This window comes from Hypanus sabinus, chromosome 23 (genome assembly GCF_030144855.1).
Source record: "Hypanus sabinus isolate sHypSab1 chromosome 23, sHypSab1.hap1, whole genome shotgun sequence".
NCBI classification, from domain to species: domain Eukaryota; kingdom Metazoa; phylum Chordata; class Chondrichthyes; order Myliobatiformes; family Dasyatidae; genus Hypanus; species Hypanus sabinus.
This window is the reverse complement of record NC_082728.1, coordinates 55,875,327-55,901,883: the sequence shown is the minus strand read 5'-3', so window position 1 is coordinate 55,901,883 and position 26,557 is coordinate 55,875,327. Positions and strand designations below refer to the sequence as shown.

Genomic DNA, 26,557 nt, shown 5'->3' with positions numbered 1-26,557 from the left:
CAAAAGGGATACAGAGCTGGAGAAGGGAAAAGATCATGGGATGGGAGGCCTAGGAAGAAAGAAAAGGGGAGGGGAGCACCAGAAGGAGATGGAGTGATGGGCAGAAAGAGAGAAAAAAAAAGGAGGGGGAAAATAAACTAAATATATCAGGGATGGGGTAAGAAGGGGAGGAGGGGCATTAACGGAAGTTAGAGAAATCAATATTCATGCCATCAGGTTGGAGGCTACCCAACCGGTATATAAGGTGTTGTTCCTCCAAACTGAGTGTGGCTTCATCTTGACAGCAGAGGAGGCCATGGATAGATATATCAGAATGGGAATGGGACATGGAATTAAAATGTGTGGACATTGGGAGATCCTGCTTTCTCTGGCAGACAGAGCGTAGGTGTTCAGCGAAACAGTCTCCCAGTCTGCGTCGGGTCTCACCAGGAGCACCAGACGCAGTATACCACACCAGCTGACTCATAGGTGAAGTGTCACTTCACCTAGAAGGACCGTCTGGGGCCCTGAATGGTGGTGAGGGAGGAAGTATAAGGGCAGGTGTAGCAGTTGTTCTGCTTACAAGGATAAGTGCCAGGAGGGAGATCAGTGGGAAGGGATGGGGAGGACGAATGGACAAGGGAGTCGCGTAGGGAACGATCCCTGCAGAAAGCAGAAAGGGGAGGAAGGGAAAGATGTGCTTGGTAGTGGGATCCCGTTGGAGGTGGCAGAAGTTACGGAGAATTATACGTTGGACCCGGAGGCTGGTGGGGTGGTAGGTGAGGACAAGGGGAACCCTATCCCGAGTGGGATGGTGGGCGGGTGGGGTGAGGGCTGATGTGCGGGAAATGGGAGAGATGCATTTGAGAGCAAAGTTGATGGTGGAAGAAGGGAAGCCCTTGTGTTTAAAAAAGGAAGACACCTCCTTTGTCCTGGAATGACAAGCCTTGTCCTGAGAGCAGATGCAGCGGAGGAATTGTGAGAAGGGGATCACATTTTTGCAAGAGACAAGGTGGGAAGAGGAATAGTCTGTAGAAGAGTGTGTAGGCTTATAGTAGATATCAGTAGATAAGCCGTGTCCAGAGATGGAGACAGAAAGATCAAGAAAGGGGTGGGAGGTGTCAGAAATGGACCAGGTAAATTTGAGGGCAGGGTGAAAGTTGGAGGCAAACAACTTTATTAACTTTTTCTTCCTTCTCCCCTACATCTCCCATCCTCCCTCACACACTGTCTGCAAGCTTTCTCTGTTTGTGAACTAACCTCCTCTCTCTTAGTCTCTTCAATTTGATTCTCACCCCCCAACCATTCTAGTTTTTTTAATATATTGATTTTGACCTACAACCAAAGAATACTGTTTGGAAACTAAGTTCAAGTCTATTCAATTATCCCTATTTTATGGAACAAATTAAAAAAGAAATTGGTTTTTACTTAGAATTCAAAGATACTGGAGAGGTTTCATCTCCCATTCTATGGGATACTCTGAACGCTGTCTTAAGAGGGGAAATTATAGCGATATCTTCATCTAAGAGAAAAAAATAAGGAATAAAGCACTAGAGGAATTACAAAATAAGTTGAAGGAACTTGAGTTTGACACAGGATACATTAGAAGAAATTTAACAATTAGGAATGAAATTAATAGTTTGGCTACACAAGAAATCAGGAAAAATCTAATGTTTCTGAAACAGAGATACCATAAAGTGGATCGAAATCTATGAAAATACTGGTGTGGAAACTGAAAAACAAAAAGATAGCACAAAATGCAATTCATAGAATTAAGGATCCAAGAACAAAGGTGATAAAAGTAAACTAAGTGAAATTCAAGAAGCTTTTGAAGTGTTTTACAAAACTCTATATTCCAAAGTTCCAGGGGGAAGCATAACCCTAATTGACACCTTCCTGAATTCTCTAGAGTTACCCACTTTAAGCGAAGAACAAAATAGAATAATGACTGCTGACATAACTGAAGCTGAACTAAAAACTGCAATTAGTAGGCTCAAATTAAGCAAGTCATCAGGATCAGATGGATGTATGGCAAAGTGGTATAAAGAATTTTAAAATGAATTAATTTCTGTTTTACTCCCCACACTGAACTCTAAAAAAAGGCACAAATGCTACCTAGTTGGAAGGAAATGATAATCTCAGGTATACCAAAAGAAAGCAAGGATAAAATGGAATGCGGGTTATTTAGACCAATATCCGTTCTTAATGTAGATTATAGATTATCTACCTCCATCATGGCCAAACGATTAGAGGAGTTTCTATCCATACTGATACGTAACGATCAGACAGGTTTTATACGACAATGCCAGACACAAGACACTTGTACGAAGGACACTTCACATTATGGATCATGTACAAAAAAATAAAATCGAAGCAATAGTGATAAGTGTGGATGCTGAAAAGGCATTTGATTCAGTTAATTGGAATTTTCTTTACAGAGTCTTGCACTATATGACAACCCTACTGCTAGGATTAAAATCAATGGATATTTATTGAATAGTTTTACCCTAGAAAGGGGCACAAGACAGGGTTGTGCATGGTCACCGCTACTCCACATTATATCTGGAGCCACTAGCTCAATACATCAGACAAAATGAAGATATCAGGGGAATTACTATTAAAGGGACAGAGCATAAATTGGCCTGTTATGCAGATGGTATTTTGATCTATTTAGGACAACCAGCATTCTCTTTACCTAAATTGATGCAATTCTTTGAACAATATGATCAATTATCAGGATACAAGGTCAACATAGATAAAACCCAATTACTTTCATATAACTATAGCCCATAGGTGTCAAACTCAAGGCCTGTGGGCCATATCCGGCCCGACGTACAATTATATCTGGCCCGCGAGATCATTTTAGATAGATCTATTATTTTAATTATTAATGGCCCGGCGATATGAAGCCTATGATTGTAAGTTAATACCAATCATAAAAATAATGCTTGCTCAGCAGTCTTCTTCATAAGAAACGGAATTTGTGAAGTGAAACACTTTGTAGTTATAGCAGAGACTGAGACGCATGAGAACAGGCTGAAAAAACGGAGGCAATGAAAGCTGCGTTCGCACGCGCCCGACTGATCCGGCCCGCATGAAGCTGCATTTTGCCCAATCCGGCCCGTGACCTAAAATGAGTTTGACACCCCTGCTATAGCCCATCAAGGGAAATTGAAAGTAGATATCCCTGGGCATGACAAATAGAGTCTTTCAAATATTTGGGCATCATTATGCCAAAAGATTTGGCAAAATTATCAGAATGCAATTATCTACCTAGATATAAAAAAATTAAGGAAGATATAACAAGATGGAACCTAATTCCTTTTTTTAGTCTCAGTTCAAGTATAGAATCCATTAAAATGAATGTATTTCCCACACTATTACATCTCTTTCAGACCCTACCAATACAGATTAACCAAATTCAGTTCAATGAATGGAACAAGATGTTATCAAGGTATATATGGCAAGGTAAAAGGCCTAGAGTTCATCTCAAAACTTTGCAATTAGCCAAGGAAAAGGGTATAGGGCCTACCTTCTCTTAGAGATTATTATCTTGCAGCACAGTTGAGAGCTGTGATATGCTGGTGCAACCCATCATTGGAATATCCAACTCAATGGAAAATCATTGAGGACGGGATACTTTCCATCCCCATACAGGCAATTTTCGCTGATAACAACCTACAAAGTTAGATGATTACTATTGATAACCCATGGGTGAAATTGACTCTTAAAATATGGAAAACTATTATAAAAGAATATAAACTAGAGGGAGATATTGCAATTCTTAAAATGGTGTGCATGTGACTCGGATTTTATGCCAAATATACTAGTTGCTAGATTTAAGGACTGAACAACTAAAGGAATAACAGTTTGCAACATAATGAAAGAAGGAACACTGTTCAGTTTTGAAATGCTTGAAGAGGAACACTTATTAGAAAAACAAGACTTTTATCAGTATTTGCAGATGCGACCGTATGTTAAGAGGAGGGTTAAAAATGTAACCAAGGCAAGTACGTGCTTGATAGAGCTATTTAGAAAAGCATATAATTCAGATAGTGGTAGTAGGATCATTTTGAGCATGTATAAGGGTTTGTCAAATCTTAAAACACTTCATACATTAAAACAAAATGGGAGAAGGAAGGAGGGATAATTATATCTGAGGAAGAATGGATAATAATATGGAGATATCAATGGAAGTGTACCAATTCACAGAAATGGAGGGAGTTTGGATGGAAAAACTTGATAAGATATTTTATTACACCCTCTCAGGAATCCCATTATAGTAACCTCCCTGTTTGCTGGAGAAATTATGGAAATCAAAATGCAAACTATTACCGTATTTTCTGGGATTGCCCCGTTATCAAAGACTATTGGAGTGGGATACACAATGTCCTACAAGACATCTTTAAATGTGAAATACCCTTAGAGAGTAAAAGAGATAAATATTTAATGAATATACTATTGGTGGCTGGTAAAAAGACTCTTACTAGGAAATGGTTATCACAGGAGAGCCCAGCCTTAAACGCATGGATGGAAATTACAATGAACATTTACAAAATGGAGAAGATAACAGTATTTGTTAATCATAAAGTTGGAACAATTTGATTCATACTGGGAAAAATGGTTTAACTACATAACACCTCATGGACCTGATTTTATTCTCACAAATCAATGAAGATGTTGTAAAAAAAATCATTCCCTGCTTGTACATAGTTTTCTCCTTTTGCTTGTTCTTTCTTTCCTATAAGTGTGAACCTCAGGTAAATATTATGTGGAGATTTGTGGCAAATATGAATACATATATGAATATATGTACGGTATCTGAAATACATTTTATGGAAATACTTGATGATGAACTTCAAGAAAAAATAAATTACAAAAAAAAATCCCGAAGCCCCTCCAGCTCCTCCATCCCACATGTAGGCAGTAGCAAAACTATGAACCACCCCACCAACAAAAAAAGTATTGGCACCCACCCCCCCCCCCCCCAACCAAGCACTCAAGTGTGAAGCAAATCATCAATAAAGACACAGACTTGCAGTACCCCAAAGCCTACATGTTCACCCGGTAATTCAACATACCACAGGCTCCCTCTCTCCCTAATAAGGGAAAGAGAGATGTCCCCATTTCAAAGCGAAGGGGGAGACATAACAAAACAACTCACAGAATTATGGTGTTACAAGTCTTTTGTGTTGCTTTTTCCGAGCTCTGTGCCCAAAGAACTAGGGTCTCTGGGCAGACAGCCAGCAGCCAGCTCGCTGCTTATGATCTGTCTCCCACGGCTATCTCAACAGGCAACAGTGCTAGTCTTCCAGGCCATGTCCTTGGCATATAAAAAAGTGGCTGGGTGTGAGACTCCGAGAGTGGGTCTCCTTTCCGCAAAGAACCGAAGTCAGTGTGTAACTCCAGGTCAGGGTCTTCAAAAGAACACTGAAAAGGGGCAAAAAGAGTTATTAAAGATGGAACTAGAGCAGTTTCTGAACTTGCAAGCAAAGGAGTCGCTGTTAGGTGTCATCATCCTAAGCTCCGCCCTCCCGGCTATTCCAGCAGAACCTCTCAAACAGTGACTTCCACATGCTGACATTATCAGCTGTATGCTTCTCTCCATGATTCTTATTACCCTGGCATTGCTTTTCCTTAATTGTTACTGGGTTTATACCTTGGAACTCCAGACCTGACAGCTCTGTAAGAATAGTTTATTAGAAAAATTGCAGCAGTTTACAAAGGCAGCTCTACATTACTTTTCAGAGGACAGTTGGAGAAGGGATTAAGTACTGGCCTTAACCAGTGATACCCAGGCCCTGAAAAATGAATACATTAAAATATGAAAAAAAATGACTGTCCAAGGCATTTAATCATGCACCATAACCCAGGAAAAACCTAAAACCTCGCATTAATAGGAGTGGAAGCGTGTACTTAGGAAATTGTCCACACTTTGATTTTTGGTAACGTGAAACCCCATGAGTCAAAAAGTGGAAGTTGAAAAAATTATTTTATTTACTTTGCAACACATAAATCTCAAGGAAGTTAATTTAATTCCAAGTTTCAAATTTTTGGATAATGAATTGTGAATTCTGCAAGGGTGAATTTCTGTTATTTGAACTGCTGTGATGCAGGGATTGTCTGTACTCTGCTAGCCTGAGTGAGTACAACTCTAACAAAACTTGAAACTCAACATCATCAGGAACTTGTTAGTTGACCCATTTGGTTGGGTACTCAATCGGCAATCCTGAACATTCACTTGCTTCACTAGTGGATGTATATTAGTCATCTGTGTTGCCACATTAATATTGCTTCTTATGCCTGAACCATCTATAAGTAGCAGTGCAGCAGTTGGACTCTTCAAGTTGTACACTTTCTGTCCTGAAAACTTATCACCATTGCTGTGTCTAGTTCCTACTCAAAAATAAGAGATGGATTACAGCAGTTCAAGAAAGCTGCTGCTCAGTTTCAGAGGGCTTAAGTGCAAGTTCGCATTGAATTCAGAATCCTCTGCTATGGCTTATCCCCCATGTTAGTCCCCAGGGTGAACACGCAACCTCCACACAGACAGCACTGGAGACCAAGACTGAACCTGAGTTGAATGTGGTGTGACGCAGCAGCCTTTCTAGTTGAATCACTCTGTCATCTCAACCTTACAGTGAATTTTCATTATTAGTCAGGATTTTCCCCTTACTATATCTCTATGAAGGAAGTTTAATTTTAAACATGTCAGATCTGGAAACCATTTTGTAAGTAAGTGAAGCATTTTACAATAAGGGTTGGTAATTAGAGGTTACATGGTTGGTAGAAGAACCAGGAATTGGGAAAGAGGAGAAATAACAGTGTGAGTATTGTGATTTGGAATTTCATATATGGAAGGGTTTTTAAGGTAAATTTGAAAAGAAAATGGAAATATTAGCAGGGCAGTGTGGAAAAGCCAGGGAATAGGTCCAATTCTATAACTGTTTTAAATAATCTGTACAATCATGATGGTCTTTTTAGCTGTAATATCCTGTCAAATATATGTGTGGTTTCTGAAGTGAACTGAGTGGCATCTTGACAAGCTGGAAAAAATAATGCATTTCGAACAGTTTGCTGTTTCCTTTTAGAGAAAATGCAATTGGCTATGCAGTGAAGTTTTTGTCTTCATTTTTCTTTGGTATAAAGTTGACATGGGCAAGATCCCTTAGTGAGGCTATTAAATAACAACCACAAGGTGAGGGATTTGAGTTATGTCCAGGTCAGGCAAAGTAGGCAGCCTTCCCTTCCTTGGAGGATATTATTAAACTAGTTGAACTTGGGCAATTGAAACACAGGAGGCTACAGATACAGAAGCCTGCAGCCAAAGAAAAACAAACTGTTGGAGACTCAGGCAGCATCAATAGTGGGAAATGGACAATAGATATTTTGGGTTGAGACTGTTCATCTAGCCAGAAAGGCATTGACTCAAAATTTCAATTGTCTATTTCCCTGCATATGTAGGTGCTTTCTGATCCACTGAGTTCATCCAGCAGTTTGTTTTCTGATTTTATCTGGGCAGTTTCTATGATTATTGTTCTGTTGCCAGTGCTCACATTAAAGGTTTCATATCTTGGTCCTGGTCTTTTTTGAACTACTGTCCTCGTACATAGACAATCCTCTACAAGAACAACTAGCCTCCATTATCCTTTCCTGTATTTTTAATATGTAGGATATTGATGACATGGATGCCGACCTCTTTGGGAAGAAGAATCGGCCCTCTGCTCCAACACAACCTGCTGAATATCCTGCTGTCACAAAAGACTCCAAACCAGAATCTTCCAGAACTGTACATAGACCTTCAACAGTGAAAGGTAACTACAAGTAATAATGCAAGCTCCAGAAAAATGTGGGAAAGTTGAAGAGATGTAAACCATACTATGTAGAGGGAAAGGAACACTCATTTTGTGATTTACTTTTCATCTAGTCTATCTAAATCCGTCACAATCTTTGTTAACCTGATAATGTTGTCTGGCAACAGAATATTGTTCAATCATGAGAAAGTTTGTTATAAAAAAAAATATTGACTGCTTTATGCAATGACTGCCAGAGGAGATTTGAAGATATAAGAGAGGAAAATTAAACCCATGACCTGAATATTAACAGGAACAATTTTTGTAGGCAGAGAAGGGAAGCTTTTGAAGAGAAATCAAAAGAAAGCTTCATTCAAAGGCTTAGCTTTCAAGGCTGCAGGACCTGCTGTCTGATCCACTATTCTGAGTGGCTGTTCACAGTTGGTATCTGGCCTACATCTAAATAATTTCAGCACTCTAGAATCTTTAGATTCTCACCTGCTGAGATTGTAGGTTAAGTTCAAGCTCAATTATCAAATGAAATGTCGTATCTGAACATTGATACACTGTTCCCTTCATGCAGTCTCCTGTAACTGATTGGGGGACTACTTTCCCAAGCATCTTTTCTCCTTCTACTGTAAAGTGGCCAGCCATTTTAATTCCACTTCTCATTCTCACACTGACATGTCTGTCCAAGATTTTCTCTATTGCCAAATTGAGGCAGGATGCTGATTAGAGAAACAGTACCTCATATTCTACCCTGGTAACCTCCAATATGTCAGCATGAACACCCATTTCTCTAACTTCCAGTAACCACTCCTCCCTTTCCCTTCTTCCTTCTCTGTTTTCCTGATCCCACTGATTTCCATTATCCTATCTCTTTCTTCTCCCTATGCTCTCCATTTACCTGTCACCCACACACCACTCACCTGCTTCCCCTTGCTACTTTCTTCCCTTTATTACACAGTTCACTATATTCTCCTATCAGATTCTACTTTTGCCATTTCCACCTATCACCTCCCAGCTTCTTGCATCTTTCCCACTCTTCTCTCTTCCTCACCCTGATCCATATATCACCCGCCAGCTACTGCTCCACTCCTCATCTCCTTTCTATGCTCTATGCTCTTTCTTCGCAATCCTCAACCCAAAATGTAAACTGTCCATTTCTCTCCATAGATGCTGCCTGATCTGTTGAAATCCTCCAGCATTTTTGTGTGTTGCTCTAGTGGAGGTAATCTGCTAGCTTTGGAATAGAAATTGGACCATACAGGCTTCAGTTTGTTTGCTGTGATCACTTTGGCATTGATTGTTCAAAATGTTGAGGGTCGAGCATCAAAAAGACAAGGCAGACCGATGGACCAGATCAGCCATAAGGCAATAAGTGTTCAATTTTTTACTGACGTAGGACCACGTCAATAAGAAAGGAGGAGGCTCCCAGTTCCTTGGTGATTGGAATGATGTAGATGCAGGGCATCAACAACTGTTATGGTTATTTCATCACCAGATGAAATGTCAGTTGTTTTAAAATCCAAAACCTCGTTGGAAAGAGATGGCACCAACGAACAAAGTGACTAAAGGCGACATCCTTCAGACAGTTCATAAAACTCCTTTTGCTTCTTTTACTTTCAAATATGATTTTGCTGCTATTCAAACCTGTGATTTACATTTTGATGGTGTATTTTCGGGCTGATTGAGCAATCTGGTGCTTTGTTGTCTCTAAGGGAGTTTTGTGAGGTTTTGATTGTAGTGTGTGGCCTGGAGACAGTGCAAGCCCATGATCATCTCCATTTCTTGCCAATCTCACCAACTAAAGCATTGAGCAAGATTGAAATCATGGAGGATGAGAGTGAAAGGCAAGTGGGTGTTCAGCGCCACCTGCCAGCATTTGACCAGTCTCTCGCTGCTGTGTAGGAATGTGCCTGTGTGTTACCAGTCATTTTTGGTCTCGCTCAATGCTCCTGGAGGAAGATGCCTGTCTGTGACCATTCTCTCTCTCTCCCCTCTCTCCCCCCTCTCCCCCCTCCTTTGCTCGATAATGCTGGAGTCTTGGGTCTTTGGCAAGGTTTAATCAATGCGGTTTGTGGATTAGACTCTAGTTCACCATATGATGTGTTTCTGGGTGTTCCTTTTTTATTGCTATTTTGTGCGATTTTGGGATGGACTGACTGCAACCTGCAGACAATGAATGACACAGCGCTAAACTGAACTAAGTTAAACATTCCTGGACTGTTTCTATTACTTTATGGTTTGATGTTTTATATTCTGTGTTTTTCATTAATTTTTTGCTGTTTGCATGATTTGTTCTTTTTTCTGCATGTTGGGTGTTTGATGTTTTTCTTTGAACAGGTTCAATGGTGTTTCTTTGTTTCGTGACTGTCTGTGGGAAGATGAATCTCAAGGTTGCATATTGCATACAAACTTTGATAAATAAATGTACTTTGAATCTTTTGAATCTCGGTGTTGCATGGTATATGGCTCTTGTGGGCAAAACAAAGGCAATAGATCCTTTCTTGAACTGGAAACCCTGTGAAGCATTACATATCTTCTTAAATATTATTTTTTAAAAAGCTAAAAAGATTTTCATGTTAACTGTTTGCCCTACCCTTCAGATTTATCTGGTCAGAAAGAAAATCATCACTGTGTTGCTACCACTTTCAGGAACCATTACAAGAAGTTTACATTTGATGGTGAGTCATTAAATGCATAGATTGATGACAAAGCTGGTATGTTCACACTGAAGCAAAAGCTAACTTAGTCTTATGTCTAAAATTCCCCTCCATTTTTTGTGATTAATGAAGTTGCTTTAAGCTTCTTTTAAGCAGTCATTTTAGTGAACAATTAGCATATTTAAGCATGATGCCAAAGGCATTGCAGTTTTGCTCATTACACCGAAGGTTAGAAGATTATAGAGTCATAGAGCACTACAGGACAGAAACAGGCCCTTGGCCAATCTAGCCTGTGCTGAACTGTTATTCTGTCTAGTTCCATTGACCCACACCTTGCATTTACCCTATTTATGTCCCCCATAATTTTGTATGCCTCCGTCAAATCTTCCTTTGTACTCCAGGGAATAAAGTCATGTGAGATCATTTTCAAGGAATTATATATCTGTATTCCCTGATCCCTCTGTTCTCTGCTTTCTGTGTAAGCCATACCCTGGTTTGACCTCCCAAAGTGCAATACCGCACAATTGTCTGCTTTAAAATTATGAGGGGGATAGATAAAGTTGACGTGGATAGCCTTTTTTCATTGAGAGTAGGGGAGATTCAAATGAGGATGTGAGTTGAGTTAAGGGGCAAAAGTTTAGGGGTAACATGAGGGGGAACTTTACTCAGAAAGTGGTAGCTGTGTGGAATGTGCTTCCAGTAGAAGTGGTAGAGGTAGGTTCGATATTGTAATTTTAAAAAAAATTGGATAGGTATATGGACAGGAAAGGAATAGAGGGTTATGGGCTGAGTGCAGGTCGGTGGGACTAGGTGAGAGTAAGCGTTTGGCACAGACTAGAAGGGCCAAGATGGCCTGTTTCTGTGCTATAATTGTTATATGGTTAAATTCCATCTGCCATTTTGCAGCCTATTCTAGCTGGTCTAGATCCTGCTGCAAGATAGCCTTCCCTTAGCCCCCAATCTTGGTGTCCAGTATGCCCCCAAGCTTGCTGTCATCAGCAAATTTGCTTATCCAGTTTACCACATTATCATCCAAATCATTAATATAGCTGACCAACAACAATGGACTTAACTCCAATCCCTACAGAACACCACAAATTACAGCTCTCCAGTCAAATAGGCAACTATCTATTACAATTTCTGGCATCTCACTAAGCCAATATTAAATACTACTTATGAGTTATAGAGAAATACAGTACAGAAACAGGCCCTTTGGCCCATTTAGTTCATGCCAAAACTGTTTAAACTACCTCGTCATGACAGCCTACTCTGGGACCATAGCCCTTCATATCCTTACCATCCACGCACCTATCCAAACTTCTCTTAAATGAAATCAAGCTTGCTTGGGGACCACTTTTGCTAGCAGCTCATTCCACACTCTCACTACCGTCTGAGTGGAAAAAATTTCCCCTCATGTTCCCCTTAAACTTCTCAACTTTCACCCATAACTTCTGATTATAGTCTCACTCCACAGTGGAAAAAGCTTGCTTGCATTTACCCTATCTGTAGCCCTCATAATTTTGTAAACCTTTATCAAATCTCCCCTCAATCTTCTACATTCTAAAGAATATCATCCTAACCTATTCAATTTTCCTTATAACTCAGGCCCTCTATAATGCGATTCTTTTAGTGTAATAACTCTCCTTAGCACTATGTATGACCTGTTGTCTATGTATATGTATTGATTTGTTGTCTGCAGATGTGAATTGAACTGTTTTCTACTCATGCGCATTGTTCATTCTCTCCCTCTCTCCCACACTCTCACTCCTACTGCCTCTCTCCCACCCTGTCTCACTCTCTCCTGTTCACTCTCTTTGTCTCTCACACTCACACACCAGTTAAAGCCATCTCACATGTGCGTACTTTTACTTAATTGATACGTAGTTGCACAGGCACAATACCAGCAACATCCTTGTAAACACGAGGAAATCTGCAAATGCTGGAAATTCATGCAACACACATAAAATACTGGTGGAATGCAGCAGGCCAGGCAGCATCTATAGGAAGAAGTACAGTCAATGTTTCGGGTCGAGACCCTTCATCAGGACTAACTGAAGGAAAAGATAGTAAGAGATTTGAAAGTGGTATTAGGGTTGTAATCCTTGTAAATTTTTTCTGCACCTTTTCGACCTTGTTTACATCTTTCCTTTAGGTAGGTGGCCAAAACGGCACACAATACAGTATTCCAAATGAGGCCTCACCATCTTATACAACTTCAACATAACATTCCATCTCAATATTTTCATTTCTGAAGGTCAATGTGTCCAAAGCTTTTTTTATGACCCTATCTACCTGTGACACCACTTTCAATAAATTATGGGCTTATGTTCTGGATCCCTTTGTTCTACTGCACTCCTCAATGCCCCACCACTGTGTAAAACCTACCCTGGTTGATCCTACCGAAGTGTAACACCTCACATGCGTGTGCACTGAATTCCATCTGCCATTTTTCTGTCCATTTTTAAAGCTGATGCAGATCTCTCTGCAAGCCATGATTGCCTTCCTTGAAGTCCACTGCACCCCTAATCTTGGTGTCACCTGCAAATTTGCCTATCCAGTTAACCACATTATCATCCAGATCATTGATATAGATGACAAACAACAAAGGACCCTAGTCACAATCCTCTAGTCAGAGAGACAACCCTCTACTCCGACTCTCTGACTTTTCCCACGAAGTCGATGTCTAATCCAATTTACTACCTCATCCTACGTCCCAAGAAACTGAACCTTCTTGAGCAGCCTCCCATGCAGGATCTTGTCAAATGTCTTTTGTGGCTTTTCTTCATCAACTTTCCTGCTAACCTCCTTGAAAAACTCTTTAAGATTGGTTAGACACAACCATATTAATTACCTCCAATCAGGCCCTGAACATCCAAATACTTATTTATCCTGTCCTTTAGAATACCTTCAATTAATTTACCCACTACTGACATCAGCCTCACCAGCCTATAAATGCCCGGTTTATTCTTAGAGCCTTACTTGAACAATGCAACAACGTTAGTCCTATGGCACCTCACTTACGGCTAAAGATGTTTTAATACTTCTTCCAGGACTGTTGTAATTTCTGTACTAGCCTATCACAAGGTCTGAAGGGACACCTTGTCAGACCCTGGGGACTTATCCATCCTAATTTGCCTCAAGATGCCCCTCATCTTCTGTATTCTGAATATGGTGCATGGCCCCTGTATTGTTTTACCTCAGTTCTATGGACTCTGTGTCCATCTTCTGAACAAATACAGATGCAAAAAATCCATTTACAATCTTTCCCATCTCTTTTGGCTCCATGCATAGTTGACCGTGCTGATCTTCAAGTGGACCAATTTTGTCCCTTGCCATTCTTTTGCTTTTATGTATCTGTAGAAGCCCTTGGGATTCTCCTTCACCTTGTCTGTCAGAGCAACCTCATGTCTTTTTTCAGCCCTCCTGATTTTCCTCTTGTGTTCTCTTGCATTTCTTATGCTTGCCAAGCACTTCATTTGTTCAAAACTGCTGTTATTTGATATGTGTTTGCTTTTCTTAACCAGGGTTTCAATATCCCTAGAAAACCAAGGTTCCCTAAACCTGTTAGCCTTGTTTTTTTTATTTTAATAGAAACATACACAATCTGTACTCTCAAATTTTCTCTTTGAAGGCCTCCCACTTACCAAGAGCAACATACACAAAATGCTGGAGAAACTTAGAAGGTCAGGCATGATCTATGGAAGTGAATAAATGGTTTGGACTGAAACCTTTATCATGTCAAAAAGGAAGGGGGAAGATGCCAAAATAAGAAGGTGGGGATGAAGGACAAGCTAGAAGGTGATAGGTGAAGCCAAGTGGGTGGGGAAGGGGGAGGAAGTAAGAAGCAGAATTAAGAAGAGGTGATAGATGGAAAAGGTAAAAAGTTGAAGAAGATGAAACTTGATAGGAGAGAAGAGTGAACAATTAAGAAAAGGAAGGAGGGGGGCACCTGAGGAAGGTGATAGGCAGGCGAGGAGAAGAAGTAAGAAGGTGGGCAGAGTGGAGAAATGAAGAAGAGGGAAGTGTTAGGGGGAGAAATCACTGGTGGTTGGAGAAATCAATGTTCATGCCTTTAGAATGATATGTTGGATGCCATGGCTCATGGGGTGCTAGGTGAGGGCAAGAGGAATTCAAATCCTATTAAGGTGGCAGGAAGTTGGGGTGAGCGCGGATGTTGGGGGAATGGAGGAGGTCTGTGTGAGGGTAGCATCAATTGTGGAAGGGTAAACCTGTTCTTTGAAGAAGGAGGACATCTCTGATGTCCTGGAATAGAAAGCCTCGTCCTTGCAACAAATGCAGCAGATATGAAGGAACTGAGAAAAGGGAAAGGCATTTTTACAGCAGACAGGTTGGGAAGAGCTCAATATAGTCACCTCTGTCTCCAGAAGCATGAGTGGGAGGCATCGGAGAGGAGAGGGTTGAAGTGTTTAGGAAAGGTAGGGTGGAGGATGATGGGGGCTCCGAGGACACAAGAGGTGATGGGGGAGCCTGAGAGACCTGAAGCTGGGGAGGAGTTGTGGGAGAAGGGGAGCCTAAAGGTCTCAGCCTGCAGGTGGAGGCACCGAGGTCTGGGCTGGAGCTGGACCTCGAAGCTGCATAATTTGTGATATGAAGGCATCTGGGGTTTTTGGAACCGGCGTTGGTGACGGTAGGATCCGCAGTCTGGAGCTGTCCTGGGTTGTTGGAGCAAAAGTTAGCAACAGTAGTGTCCGCAGTCTGGATGCATCCAGGACAATCAGACCCAGAGTTAGATATGGCAGGATCTGCAGTCTAGAGGTAACCAATTAAATTGAAGTCCGAGCGGGAGGTGGCAGGAGCCGTGGTCTGGATGCATGTAGAGGTGTCAGAACTGGAGTTGGAGACTTACTTACCAAGTATTCTTTTGCCAGAAAATGATCTGTTGCAACCCACACTTGTCTGAACCTTTTGGATGTTATCAAAATTAGACTTTCTTCAATTTAGGATCTCCGTCTGAGGACTAGTCCTATCCTTCTCCATAAGTATCTTGGAACTAAAGGAATTATGAACACTAGATCTAAAGTGTTCCCCCGCGCACACTTATGTCACTTGCCCTGTTTCATTCCTTAATATTGCACTTTGTTTTCTTGAGACCACTATATATTGACTAAGGAAAAATTCCAACAAATTTGATTCCATCCAGTTCTTTTACAGTATGGAAGTCCCAAGCAATATTTGGAAAGTTAAAATCTTCTATTATCACAATTTTATATTTCTTGCCAGTTGTGTATCTCTCTACAGTTTTGTTCCTTTAAATCATGCTGGCTGTAATATTACCCCATTTATACAGTCATTCCTTTCTTATTCTGCAGTTCCACCCATATAGCCTCAGCAGACAAGCCTGCAGTCTGTCCTTTCTGAGTACTGCTGTGACAATTTCCCTGTCAAGTAATGCCGCCTCTTCCCCTTTACTACCTTCTTCTCCATCATGTACAAAAGAATGGAACACCTGGAGTACTGTGCTCAGTTCTGGTCACCTCACTACAGTAAGGATGTGGAAACTATAGAAAGGGTGTAGAGGAGATCTAAAGTATGTTGCCTGGATTGAGGAGCATGCCATTCGAGAATAGGTTGAGTGAACTTGTCCTTTTCTTCTTGGAGAGGTGGAGGATGAGAGGTGACTTGATAGAGATGTATAAGCTGATGAGAAGCATTGATCGTGTGGATAGTCAGAGGCTTTTTCCCAGGGCTGAAATTGCTAACACGAGAGCTTTAAGGTGGTTGGAAGTAGGTACAGAGGAGATGTCAGGGGGTAAGTTTTTTAAGCAGAGAGTGGTGAGTGCATAGAATGGGCTGCCGGTGATGGTGGCGGAGGTGGATATGATTGGATCTTTTAAGAGACTCCTGGATAGGTACATGGAGCTTAGAAAAATAAGAGCTATGGGCAACCCAAGGAAATTTCTAAAATAAATACATGTTCGGCACAGCTATGTGGGCTGAAGGGCCTGTATTGCCCTGTAGGTTTTCTATGTTTCTAACTCCAGAACACTGAACCTTCTGTAACCAAGTCTCACTAATGGCTACAATATCATAATTCCGTGTCCTGATCCAAGCTCTAAGCTCATCTGCTTTACCTACAATACTCCCTGCAAATGAGAACATTAACTCCCACCATGCTCAACCTTTCAGGTCCTGTCTTGGTATGTAAGCTTAACATCTATCTTCCCCACAAACGCTCCACTCACTGCCCTGGCACTCTTGTTCCCATCCCACTGGAGTCGTTTAAACTCCCTCCTCCCCTATCCCCCGCTCCCGGAGCAGTACTTGCAAACATTCCTGCAAGGATATTGGTACCCCTCTGATTCAGGTGCAACATGTCCCTTCATCTCACCTTCCATGGAAGAGAACTCAGTGATTCAAAAATCTGAAGCACCCTGCACCATCTCCTTAACCATGTTTTAAACTGTATTACCTTATTTTTAGTTTCACTAGCATGTGGCATGGGTAACAACCTTGAGATCACCACCCTGGAGGCCCTGTCCTTTAATTTAGTACCTTTAACTCCCTGAACTCACTCTGCAGCACCACATTTACCCTTCTTGCCATTGGTATTGGAGCTGACATGGACCACAACCATTGGCTGCTTACTGTCCCCCTTAAGAATGCTATGAACTCAGTCTAAGATTAACTCCAATCGATGCCTTGACCCTGGCACCTGGAAGGCAACATACCATCTGGGTACCTTGTTCTTGTCCACAAAACCTCACTACTACTTGTATCTTTTCCCTTTCTCCTTTCTAAGTTACAGAGCCAGACTCAGTGCCAGAGACCAGACCACTGTGGCTTTCCTGTGCTAGGTTGTCCCCCAGTAGTATCCAAAATGATAGCCTGCACTGGCTGCCTTTTCCCCTTTCCCTTTCCTAGCAGTCACTGATTTACTTGTATCCTACACCTTGGGTGTAACTACCTCTCTGTATCTTTTGTCCATCAGCTCTTCTGTTTCCTGAATGAGCTGGAGGTCTTCCTGTCTTCTCACATCCTGCAAGAGGAGCACTCCTGTGTCCTGACTGATACTCCCACTGCTATAACTGTGGAATGAGAGAGAGAAAGATTGAGAGAAAGAAGAAGGATAGAAAGGCAGAAAGAGAGGGAGAAAAAGAAACTTAACTTAGCCTCTGCCTCCTAAGTTAAAGCCTCAGTTCCCCACTCTAACTCTGCCTACTGGCACATGGCCACTCTGCTTAAACGTAACTTCTTTTTATTGGTCCATGCCAAGTGTCTAATAACCTCCAGTTCCACAGAAAATCTAGTACATTTCTGTTACATAAGGAATTTGTTGCGCGATCTCCAACACTGTAGAAGTTCCTGAAAGGTCTTATGAATATTGATAAGATTGAGCTTTGATTGTTTTTAATTAATAACATCTAGGGGATGGCTTAGATCACACACAGTTGAGCTCTGAGTTAATATAAAGGTAGATACTACGATTTTTTATGAGGCTACTGTGATCACATATTCGGGCAAAACAGTGCCAGAGTGAATTGTATCAGGAAGTGCTTGTCCATTTTCCCAGTTGCATGGCTTCAATAGGAAGTGGTCACAGACACACACTTCAAATGTGTCCAAAATAATGTTTCTTCTGGTAATTACTTATAAAGGATATGCATATCTTTTTCCTAATGTAGTTTCTATGCTTCTCCCTGTAAAGACTGATTTAACTTGAATTTGATGCTAGATACATACATTTCATCAGCGATATGAACACTGAAATGCTAACAGTTGTTCCTATGAGTTTCTGCTCACTTGAATCACCATGTTGCAAATGAAAACCATCAAAGTGACTAAGGCTGTACCACACAATTCTGATGCCTTCTGTTGAATGATTCCTGCATGAACTGTTAATGTCCTTGTCCTTTCTAGATGAAGACGATCCATTGGCAGGGATTCTTTCTGATGAAGAAGAGGAACCAAAGAAAAAAGCAGAATCAGAACAAAAACTGACCCTCTCAAACATAGATCTTCAAGCACACAAGAAGGAGGAGAAAGGTACTGGAAAAATATTTTGGCAGGAAGAAGTTATTTGGCACCCTGATTATAAAAAAACCCCCAGAAAATTATGGATGACTATTTAAGACATTTCTTGATACTGCCATACAGCACATATTTTCCAGCTCATCATAAACTTACACTAGATGATATTTTTGCCTTATCTTTTCCCCATGAAGAGATAAGCTGTGCTTCCCTGGGTAACAAAGGATTATTCTGTTAATGGGTATCTTTATGTACTCTAACTTATTTAACAGAGTGCAAACTTAGTTTATTATTTTACTTCTAATATGTTTGTGTGTTGAACTGGTAAATAATGCCTAATTTGCATCCCAAAACTGATCCTTCTTTTGATAACTGTCCAAGTTCTAGGATTTTTCAAAATACTGGTGAATATTGTTTCTATTTATCATCATTTTTATTTAATAAATTTTGAAAATGGCTAGACTATATTCCAGGAACTTTTAATTGAAAGTGATTTGGAAAGCAGAAAACCACAGCCCAGGTTCCAAATACACTGTTACCCATCTTGGCCCAAAACCTATTTGGTGTAACATAGCGACAAGTTGAAACCATTGGAAATTCTGGAAATCTGAAATAAAAACAAATGTCAGAAACCTTCAGCAGTCAGGCAGCATCTGTAGAGAGAAGTAGTGTTATTGTTTCAGCTTCATTAAACCTTCACAAGAATTAACGAAAGGTCATTAGTTAAAGTTGGAATCTTTAGTAAAATGGCTCAGGGATCTTATAGAGGCAGAACCAGACAAATGAGACAAAAGCTAGTGATTTCGAGAAGGTTATAAAAGAGTGAGGATATGTCTCTTTTAAAAAGAGATGGCAGTCACCTTGATAGGTCTTCAAGGAAATGGAATCAAATATAAAGTTTTCATTTAAGAGACATTTAGGTAGGCACTTGAACAGGCAGGATGTAGAGGAAATTGACCTAATGTGGGCAAATTGGATTAGTGTGGGTAAATAGCTCATTACTGTTCTTTAGGACTTAGTTTGCTATCCTTAGTTTTGAGACTTCTCCTGATAAAGGCGTGCACTGCCTATCAATGGCTTGGTTTGCATAGTCAGTGATTAAAATAATTTAACAGTAATTAAATAGCTAAACATTTACAATAGCATCCTTTTATTTATTTCCAAGTTTTGTTTGACTGCCTTGACTTCTTGACCAACATCTTTCACATCTGTCAAATTTTGTACGTTTTCCTTCAGCTTTTATGAACTTTTATACTTCTAAGGTAATGAAACCTTTTATCTGAACTATCATATTAAGATGGAAATTTAACCATATGCTTTTCAGTGTATATGAGAAGGGTTCCCATAGCTGGAGAAGAGAAGGGACATGTTCTTGCCAATATATACCACTCACCTAGCACCACCAAAAGCAAATTAAGTAGCTGATTGATCCTTCATTGTACAACATGGCATGTGCAAAATGTCTAGTAATTTGTCTAAATTTTAAAAGTTCTTCAGGACATTCTAATGTGCCATGTGAATACATTTTAATTTTCAGTTTAAATTTACTTTGTGGCTATATTGCTGTAAGTCTTCAGAGGTTACAGTGGATGGTTGTTCCTTGTTATGTTTCTATGTTTACTGATTCTTAACTACAAATTACCACAGTATTGCAATGATGAAGGACTAATTTAAGAAATGCCCAGCACCACTTGTAGCTGGACCCAATTAATAAGATTAGTGAGTTTGGCAGGTTCAGTAATAGATTGCAGAATTCATCTGATGATGTAACATTGTGAATACTTTCCACAGTTCCCTCCAGCTCAGCATCTATTCCAGTTATGACTACTGCACAGAGGAAAGAAGAATTGTTCTTTGATGATGAAGGAGATGATCTTATGGATGCCCTTGGATTTGGAGACAGTTCAGAGACATCAAAGCAGTTGAAGAGAGTGGAAGAGTAAGTGTAGACCCTTTAGTGTCTACTAACTACATACTTAGAACCACTGAGATCCTTCAACATCTCACAGTCAGTCTGTTATTATGGTCTCTTACTGTCTGCTTCCTTCATATGCACCAGAAGCTTAAAGAATGCACTTAAAATTTGCCAAAGCAGATTCACAACTGGTGAATTACTGTCTTCATAAACAATGTACATCTTAGACCTGTTGTAGTTGAGAGTTAAAGAAGAAAAGGAGGCTTTCTTTTCCAAGTTTTTTATATATTTTTCAGAATCCCTAAAGTACTGTAAAACCAATTAAACATTTTTAAGTACAGTCTCTGGAATATTGGTAATAACACTATTGTAACACAGGTTCCCCCCACTATCTGAAGGTACAGCGTTCCTATGAAATGGTTCATAAGCTGGAATGTCGTAAAATGAATAAGCAATTACCATTTATTAATATGGGAAAAATTTGAGAGCGTTCCCAGACCCAAAAAATAACCCGCAAAATTATGCCAATTAACACATAAAACCTAAAATAACAGTGATATATAGTAAAAGCAGGAATGATATGATAAATACACAGCTTATATAAAGTAGAAATACTTTTCTATAATCATTGCAGTACTGTCTAGCATAGTGAAAATCTCACTACATAGTGTATAATCTCACTACATAGCGCTACTAGCGTTGCAGAAGCACTCTCTCTAGTAACCTTTAAGCTATGAAGCTGCCAAATTATACCAAATAACACAAAAATACTCAGCCTATATAAAATAGAAATACTTTTCTGCAATCATTGCAGCTTTGTCAAGCGTAGCAAAAATCTCACTGCGTAGTGCTAACTAGTGTAGCAGAAGCACTCTCTCTAGTAACCTTTAAGCTATGAAGCTGCCAAATCATACCAAATTACACATAAAAATACAGAGCCTATATAAAGTAGAAATAATGTATGTACAGTGTAGTTTCACTTACTGGAATCGTGAAGATGATGATGGTGTGTTAGGCTGAACCGTTGGAGGTTGGGGTGCTCGGTAATTTTTTCCAATAAATTGCAGTTTCGTCACAGTTAAACACTTGCTTATATGAATAACCACCTTCTGTAATTATTTTCTGCAGTTCTGCTAGGAACTTTTCGGCAGCTTCAATATCAGCCGAAGCACTTTCTCCAGTAAACGTTAAACTATGAAGCTGCCGAAAAGTTCCTAGCAGACTAAAAGAGACCACTTTGCTACGAGTTATGAACAGTAACATTGGCAGCTTTCAAGATTCTTTCTCTCTGCGTGTAAATAGTGCGAATGGTGGATGCAGGCAAGTTCAATGCATGGACAATGTCCTTACTTCGTTGACCACGATCAAAACGCTTAATTATGTCCAATTTTACGCTAAGTGTAACACCCTTACGGGCTCTCAGGCTTTTCTGATACCTTAGGACACATCTTGCTAATGGATGCACAAAATAAATCGAGATAAAACACAGATGCTTACAGACACGTGTTTAAGCTATGATGCTGCATGCAGTTCCAGGGAGGAGCTTGGCTGCTCGGGGTGTGCACTGCCTTTTTTCGTAAAAACGAAAACTCTTTGGTTAGCAAAAACAGGTAACTAATGTAGGTCTTTTGTAAAAGCGAAGTGTTGTAAGGCGAACAAAAGAGGAGGTGGTAGAGGCAAATAAAATTACCTTATTTAAAAGCCATTTGGGCAGATAGTTAGGGAGAGAGTAAAGGGATATGGACTTAATGTAGGCAAATGGGATTAATGCAGTGTATGAAGACAATTATGGTCGGTGTGGATGAGGTGGGTTGATGAGGTTCCATTCCTGTGCTGTACAGTTCCATGATTCCCTGATATTATGGCACTCCCTGATTTCTGTATTGAAATTCCAGTCTACGTAACATACTCAAGTTTAGGAGGGGGTGCATGAATCCACATTCTTTTGACTTGGATGATTCTGTACCCAGTAAGTAGACCAGTATAATAATCTATTGAATTTAATTTGACCTGCGTTCTTTAACTTCGCCTGTTTCTCTTTTGGCATTAGAGAGACACTGCGTCCCGCTCGTTCGAAGCTGGATGAATTGTTAGGAAGAAGTACAGTCAAGAAGTTACTTGAGCAACCCTCAACTGGTGAAAGGAAAGAATTTAAACTAGATCCCAAATACAAAAAAACACAAGGTAATCCAGGACATAAGGTTTCTGTCTGTATGTCACATTCCAAATGTCAGATTTTCCTTTTAAAATGGAAGCCTCACTGGTGCAACATTATGGGTGGTTTAATAAAGATGGGAAATGCTAGAGACACTCAACAGGCCAGGTAGAATCTGTGGAAAGGCAATGAAAGCTAATGCTTCTAGTCTTTCCACAGATACTGCCTGACCTGCTGGCCATTTTGCGGCATTTTCTTTATCTTACTTCAATTTTCTGTTGTATATGCTTTGCCCTGAGAGGCTTCTGAGTGGGATCAGGGGTGAAGAATGAAGCGATTGGGGAAAAAAAAAGGACAGTGCGGATGTTTGGAGAATAGTTTCTACAAGGGTTGCAGTAATAAAGTTGCTAGTACTGCACACAGGTCCAGCAACAATGAAAGAAGAATGAGATATAAACAGGAACTGCTAAAATTATCAGCAACTCAGTCAGCAAAACTGATTTAATTTCATGTCAATGACTCATCATCATTAATTATATTGAATTGCTAGGTGCGCAGTCTTGCTCGGGTGGAGGGATGTTGCTCCGCCCACCCATGCTCAGTGGCTCTGGGACATCATGTCCAGTCTAAACCTTAAGAAGATCCATTATTCAATTCTCAACTTGGACATAAAGTTCCAAAAGGTGTGGGGACCCTTGCTTGAATATTTTCAGAATTCCCAGCCAAACTAAAGGTCCACCCTTTCTTCCTTTCCTCTGCACATAAATCCCTGACCTCCAGCATTTCACAGTAAAATTCTACAGACCCAGGCTTGTAAACATACCAATGTAGCTCTGTGGGGACAAAGGTTCTGTTTAACCCTTTTTGCTAATGCAATGCTGGCTTGGAGATGGGGATTAGGAAGAGTGGGTTAGGGCAGGGAGGCAACTAAAGCATGATTGTATCTCTTTCATAGATGTAAATTGTACATTTGATATATTTGTTATGAAGTGCACAAATCTTCTTTATACTATGTTCTCTTTATTTAAAAACCAATAAAAATATTTGAAATAAAAAATAAAAGTCTGCTGATTCCCAAGGTTATCTTGATTATACCTCTTCCTACCCTATGTTCTGTAAAACTACTATTCCCTTTTCTCAATTGCATCTGTTCTCAGGACATGGCTTTCCATTCCAGGACCTCCAAGATAATTTTCTTCTTCAAAAAACGGGGTTTTCTGCCTTCCACTGTTAATGCTACCTTCACCTACATCTCCTCCATTTCCTGAACACCCACGCTCGTCCCATCTTCTCGCTGCTTTAACAGTGATGGAGTCTCACTTGTCCTTATCTACCACCCATCAGCCTCCACAACCAACACATCATCTTCTGCCATCTCCAAAGGGATCCTACCACTAAACATCTTTACCTCCACCTTGCCACTTTCCACAGGAATCACTTCCTCTGCTATTCCCTTGTCCTTTCGTCCCTCCCCACTAATCTTCCCCCTGCTATTTCCCCCTGCAAGTGGTCTAAGTACTACCCCTGCCCAAACACCTCTTCTTTCACATCCATCCAGGGCCACAAGCAGTCTTTCCAAGTGAGGCACCTATGAATCTGCTGTGGTTGTTTATTGTGTCTGGTGCTCCTGATGCAGCCTCCTTTACATTAGTGAGACCTATCATAAATTGGGGGGGCTGCTTCATCAAACATCTCCATTTCATCTTCCACAAGTGGAACTTCCCAGTGGCCAAACATTTAAATTCTGATTCCCATTCCCGTTCCGATATGCCGGTCCATAGCCTCCTCTTGTGCCAAGATGAAGCCACCCTCTGGGTGGAGGAGCAACATCTTATATTCCATCTGGGTAGCCTTCAACCTGATGGCATAAATATTGATTTCTGGTAAAACAATTTCTCACCTCGACCCTCTACCCCACTCCGACCTTTTACCTCTTCTCAACTGCCTATCACCTCCCACTGTGTCCCCTCTTCCTTCCCTTTCCCCTATGGCTCACTCTCCTCTCCTATCAGATTCTTTCTTCTCCAGCCCTTGACCTTTCCCACCCACCTGGCTTCACCTATCAACTCCAGTTAGCCTCCTTCTGCTACCTCTACCTTTTTATTCTGGCATCTTTCTCCTTCCTTCTCAGTTCTGAGAAAGGGTCGCAGCCTGAAGTGTTGACTGTTTATTCATGTCCATAGATGCTGCCTGACCTGAATTTTTCCAGCATTTTGTGCATGTTTCCTTGGATTTCCAGTATCTGCAGACTTTCTAGTGTTATTGAATCTATATCTGCATTTGGTCAGGAAGTATATTCCCAAATTCTTACCACTCTTTAAAGGTTTTTTTCTTAAATCACTTATGGTAGTTGTGCAAGTTTCCTTCAACTTGTGCTTTATAATTTTATGTCCTGTATCAAAACTGCTCAAAATTTTAAACACCACCTCCAGATTTTGTCAGCTTTCTCTCTTGCGCCTTTGAGCAGAAATGTAGAAGCAGTTTGTCAGTCTCCATAAAACACAATAAAAAAAATGGTTTTCAAAAAGAATTATTTGGCACTGTGTGATAGAATTTCCAGGCAAGTGTCTCCATTTGCAAAACCCAAGAGCACATTTGCTTTTCTTGACAGCTTTGTTAAGCTACTGTGCACCTTCAAAGATTTGCACATGGAATCACTGAGTGCCTGTCAGGCCATTATTATTTTACTTTCTCCTGATTGTTCCTGCCACAATACATCCTACAATGTTTGCCTGCAATGAATTTTGCTTGACTCATTTCCATCCAATCTTAGTCTAACTGCTATCTTTCATGCTTGGTACACTTGCACGTTTTATATCAACTGCATGATTTTCAGTCTGTCTTAATAATGCATCAAGAGCAGCTGTAATTGTTATACAGAATCTTTATATTAATGCAGGACCCCAGGCCCGGTTGCAGCTCTAGTTACTCTAATGGTGAAGCAGTGCAGAGCAATCCAAGGAAGTTATCTGGTTTCCTTGTAGTTCATTGACATTCCCCTGCTCCCTGAGTCCTTGACTGCAGATAAGTTTTCCTTCAGTCTAAAAAATTAGCCACGCAGTATATTTGTCCAGGTGTAGTAAGTTTTCTCCCAGGTTATTATTTCCAAAAAGTTAATATTCAAACTTGGTAGAACTTGCCATCACCTTTACTTTCTTAATTCAGCTGTGCAGATTTCTTCTTTAACACTGTTAGTAATGAGATGAAAGATATTTGCCCTTTTGCAGCAGTTTGGGTGGTGGATGGGGCTTTTACAGTTCAGCATATGTACTGAAGTCAGGGCACATTGAGGTTGGATCCCAGCTTATCTGACTTCCCTCACTATCTTTGGATGCAGAACAGGTTCCAGAAAAGGAGCTCAGTGTGCTAAATGAAGGAGCTGGATACATTCTGGATCTGGTCCCTTAGCTTTGTTCAAGCCATGCCTGGCCTATTTAGCATGGTCATTTGACTGGAGTAACCAACCTGCGTAGAATATTAATTATTTGCCTTTTCCAAAAATTAACATGCATTAATTTTTAAAGCATTAGAACATTTTCAAATCATTTTATCTCTCTTTAGATGGTTCTGATTACCAAAGACATTTAGAAAGGGTTCAAAAGGCCTTTGACAGCATAAAACTCAGCTCTTAGTTTACCCAAATGGAGGCTAGTCACTGCTCACTGCTCTCTTTCTTCATGGTATAACTATGGTAATTAGGCCTGTAGTTTGTTTAAATCCACAAGGCTTCAAGATGTATAGTGTAGCTGCAGAATATGCATAGGGTCTCCGATGGTACTGTGTGATGAAATCAAAGCGCACAATACATCTGGCTCTTTTGTTTTGGAGATGTAGGTCTGACCAACAGAAGAATCCTGTAAGCAGTTTATGAAATCACTTCTTTTACTTTTTTTTTACTTCTTCTTTCAAATATGATTCTACTACAAAGTTGCATGTAATTGGAATCTGTGACTTGCATTTTGTTGGTGTGTTTTTGGGTTAATTGAGCAATCTTGGCACTTTGCTGTATCCGAGGGAGTTTGGTGAGATTTGGAGCAGAATGTGTGGCCTGGAGATGGAG

The 26,557-nt window shown here is 40.4% G+C and overlaps 1 protein-coding gene across 8 annotated transcripts in view; it reads left to right on the top strand.

Moving 5' to 3' along the window:
- The window catches only part of LOC132380202 (fas-binding factor 1 homolog), a 127,058-nt gene that overhangs the window by 26,910 nt on the left and 73,591 nt on the right, over positions 1-26,557 (top strand). For all 8 annotated transcript variants that reach the window (XM_059948900.1, XM_059948896.1, XM_059948894.1 and 5 more), the window contains 5 exons: positions 7,652-7,793; positions 10,382-10,459; positions 18,317-18,442; positions 20,219-20,366; positions 22,393-22,526. In XM_059948900.1, the coding sequence (XP_059804883.1) occupies positions 7,652-7,793; positions 10,382-10,459; positions 18,317-18,442; positions 20,219-20,366; positions 22,393-22,526 (628 nt within the window). The remainder of the gene's footprint in view (positions 1-7,651; positions 7,794-10,381; positions 10,460-18,316; positions 18,443-20,218; positions 20,367-22,392; positions 22,527-26,557) is intronic.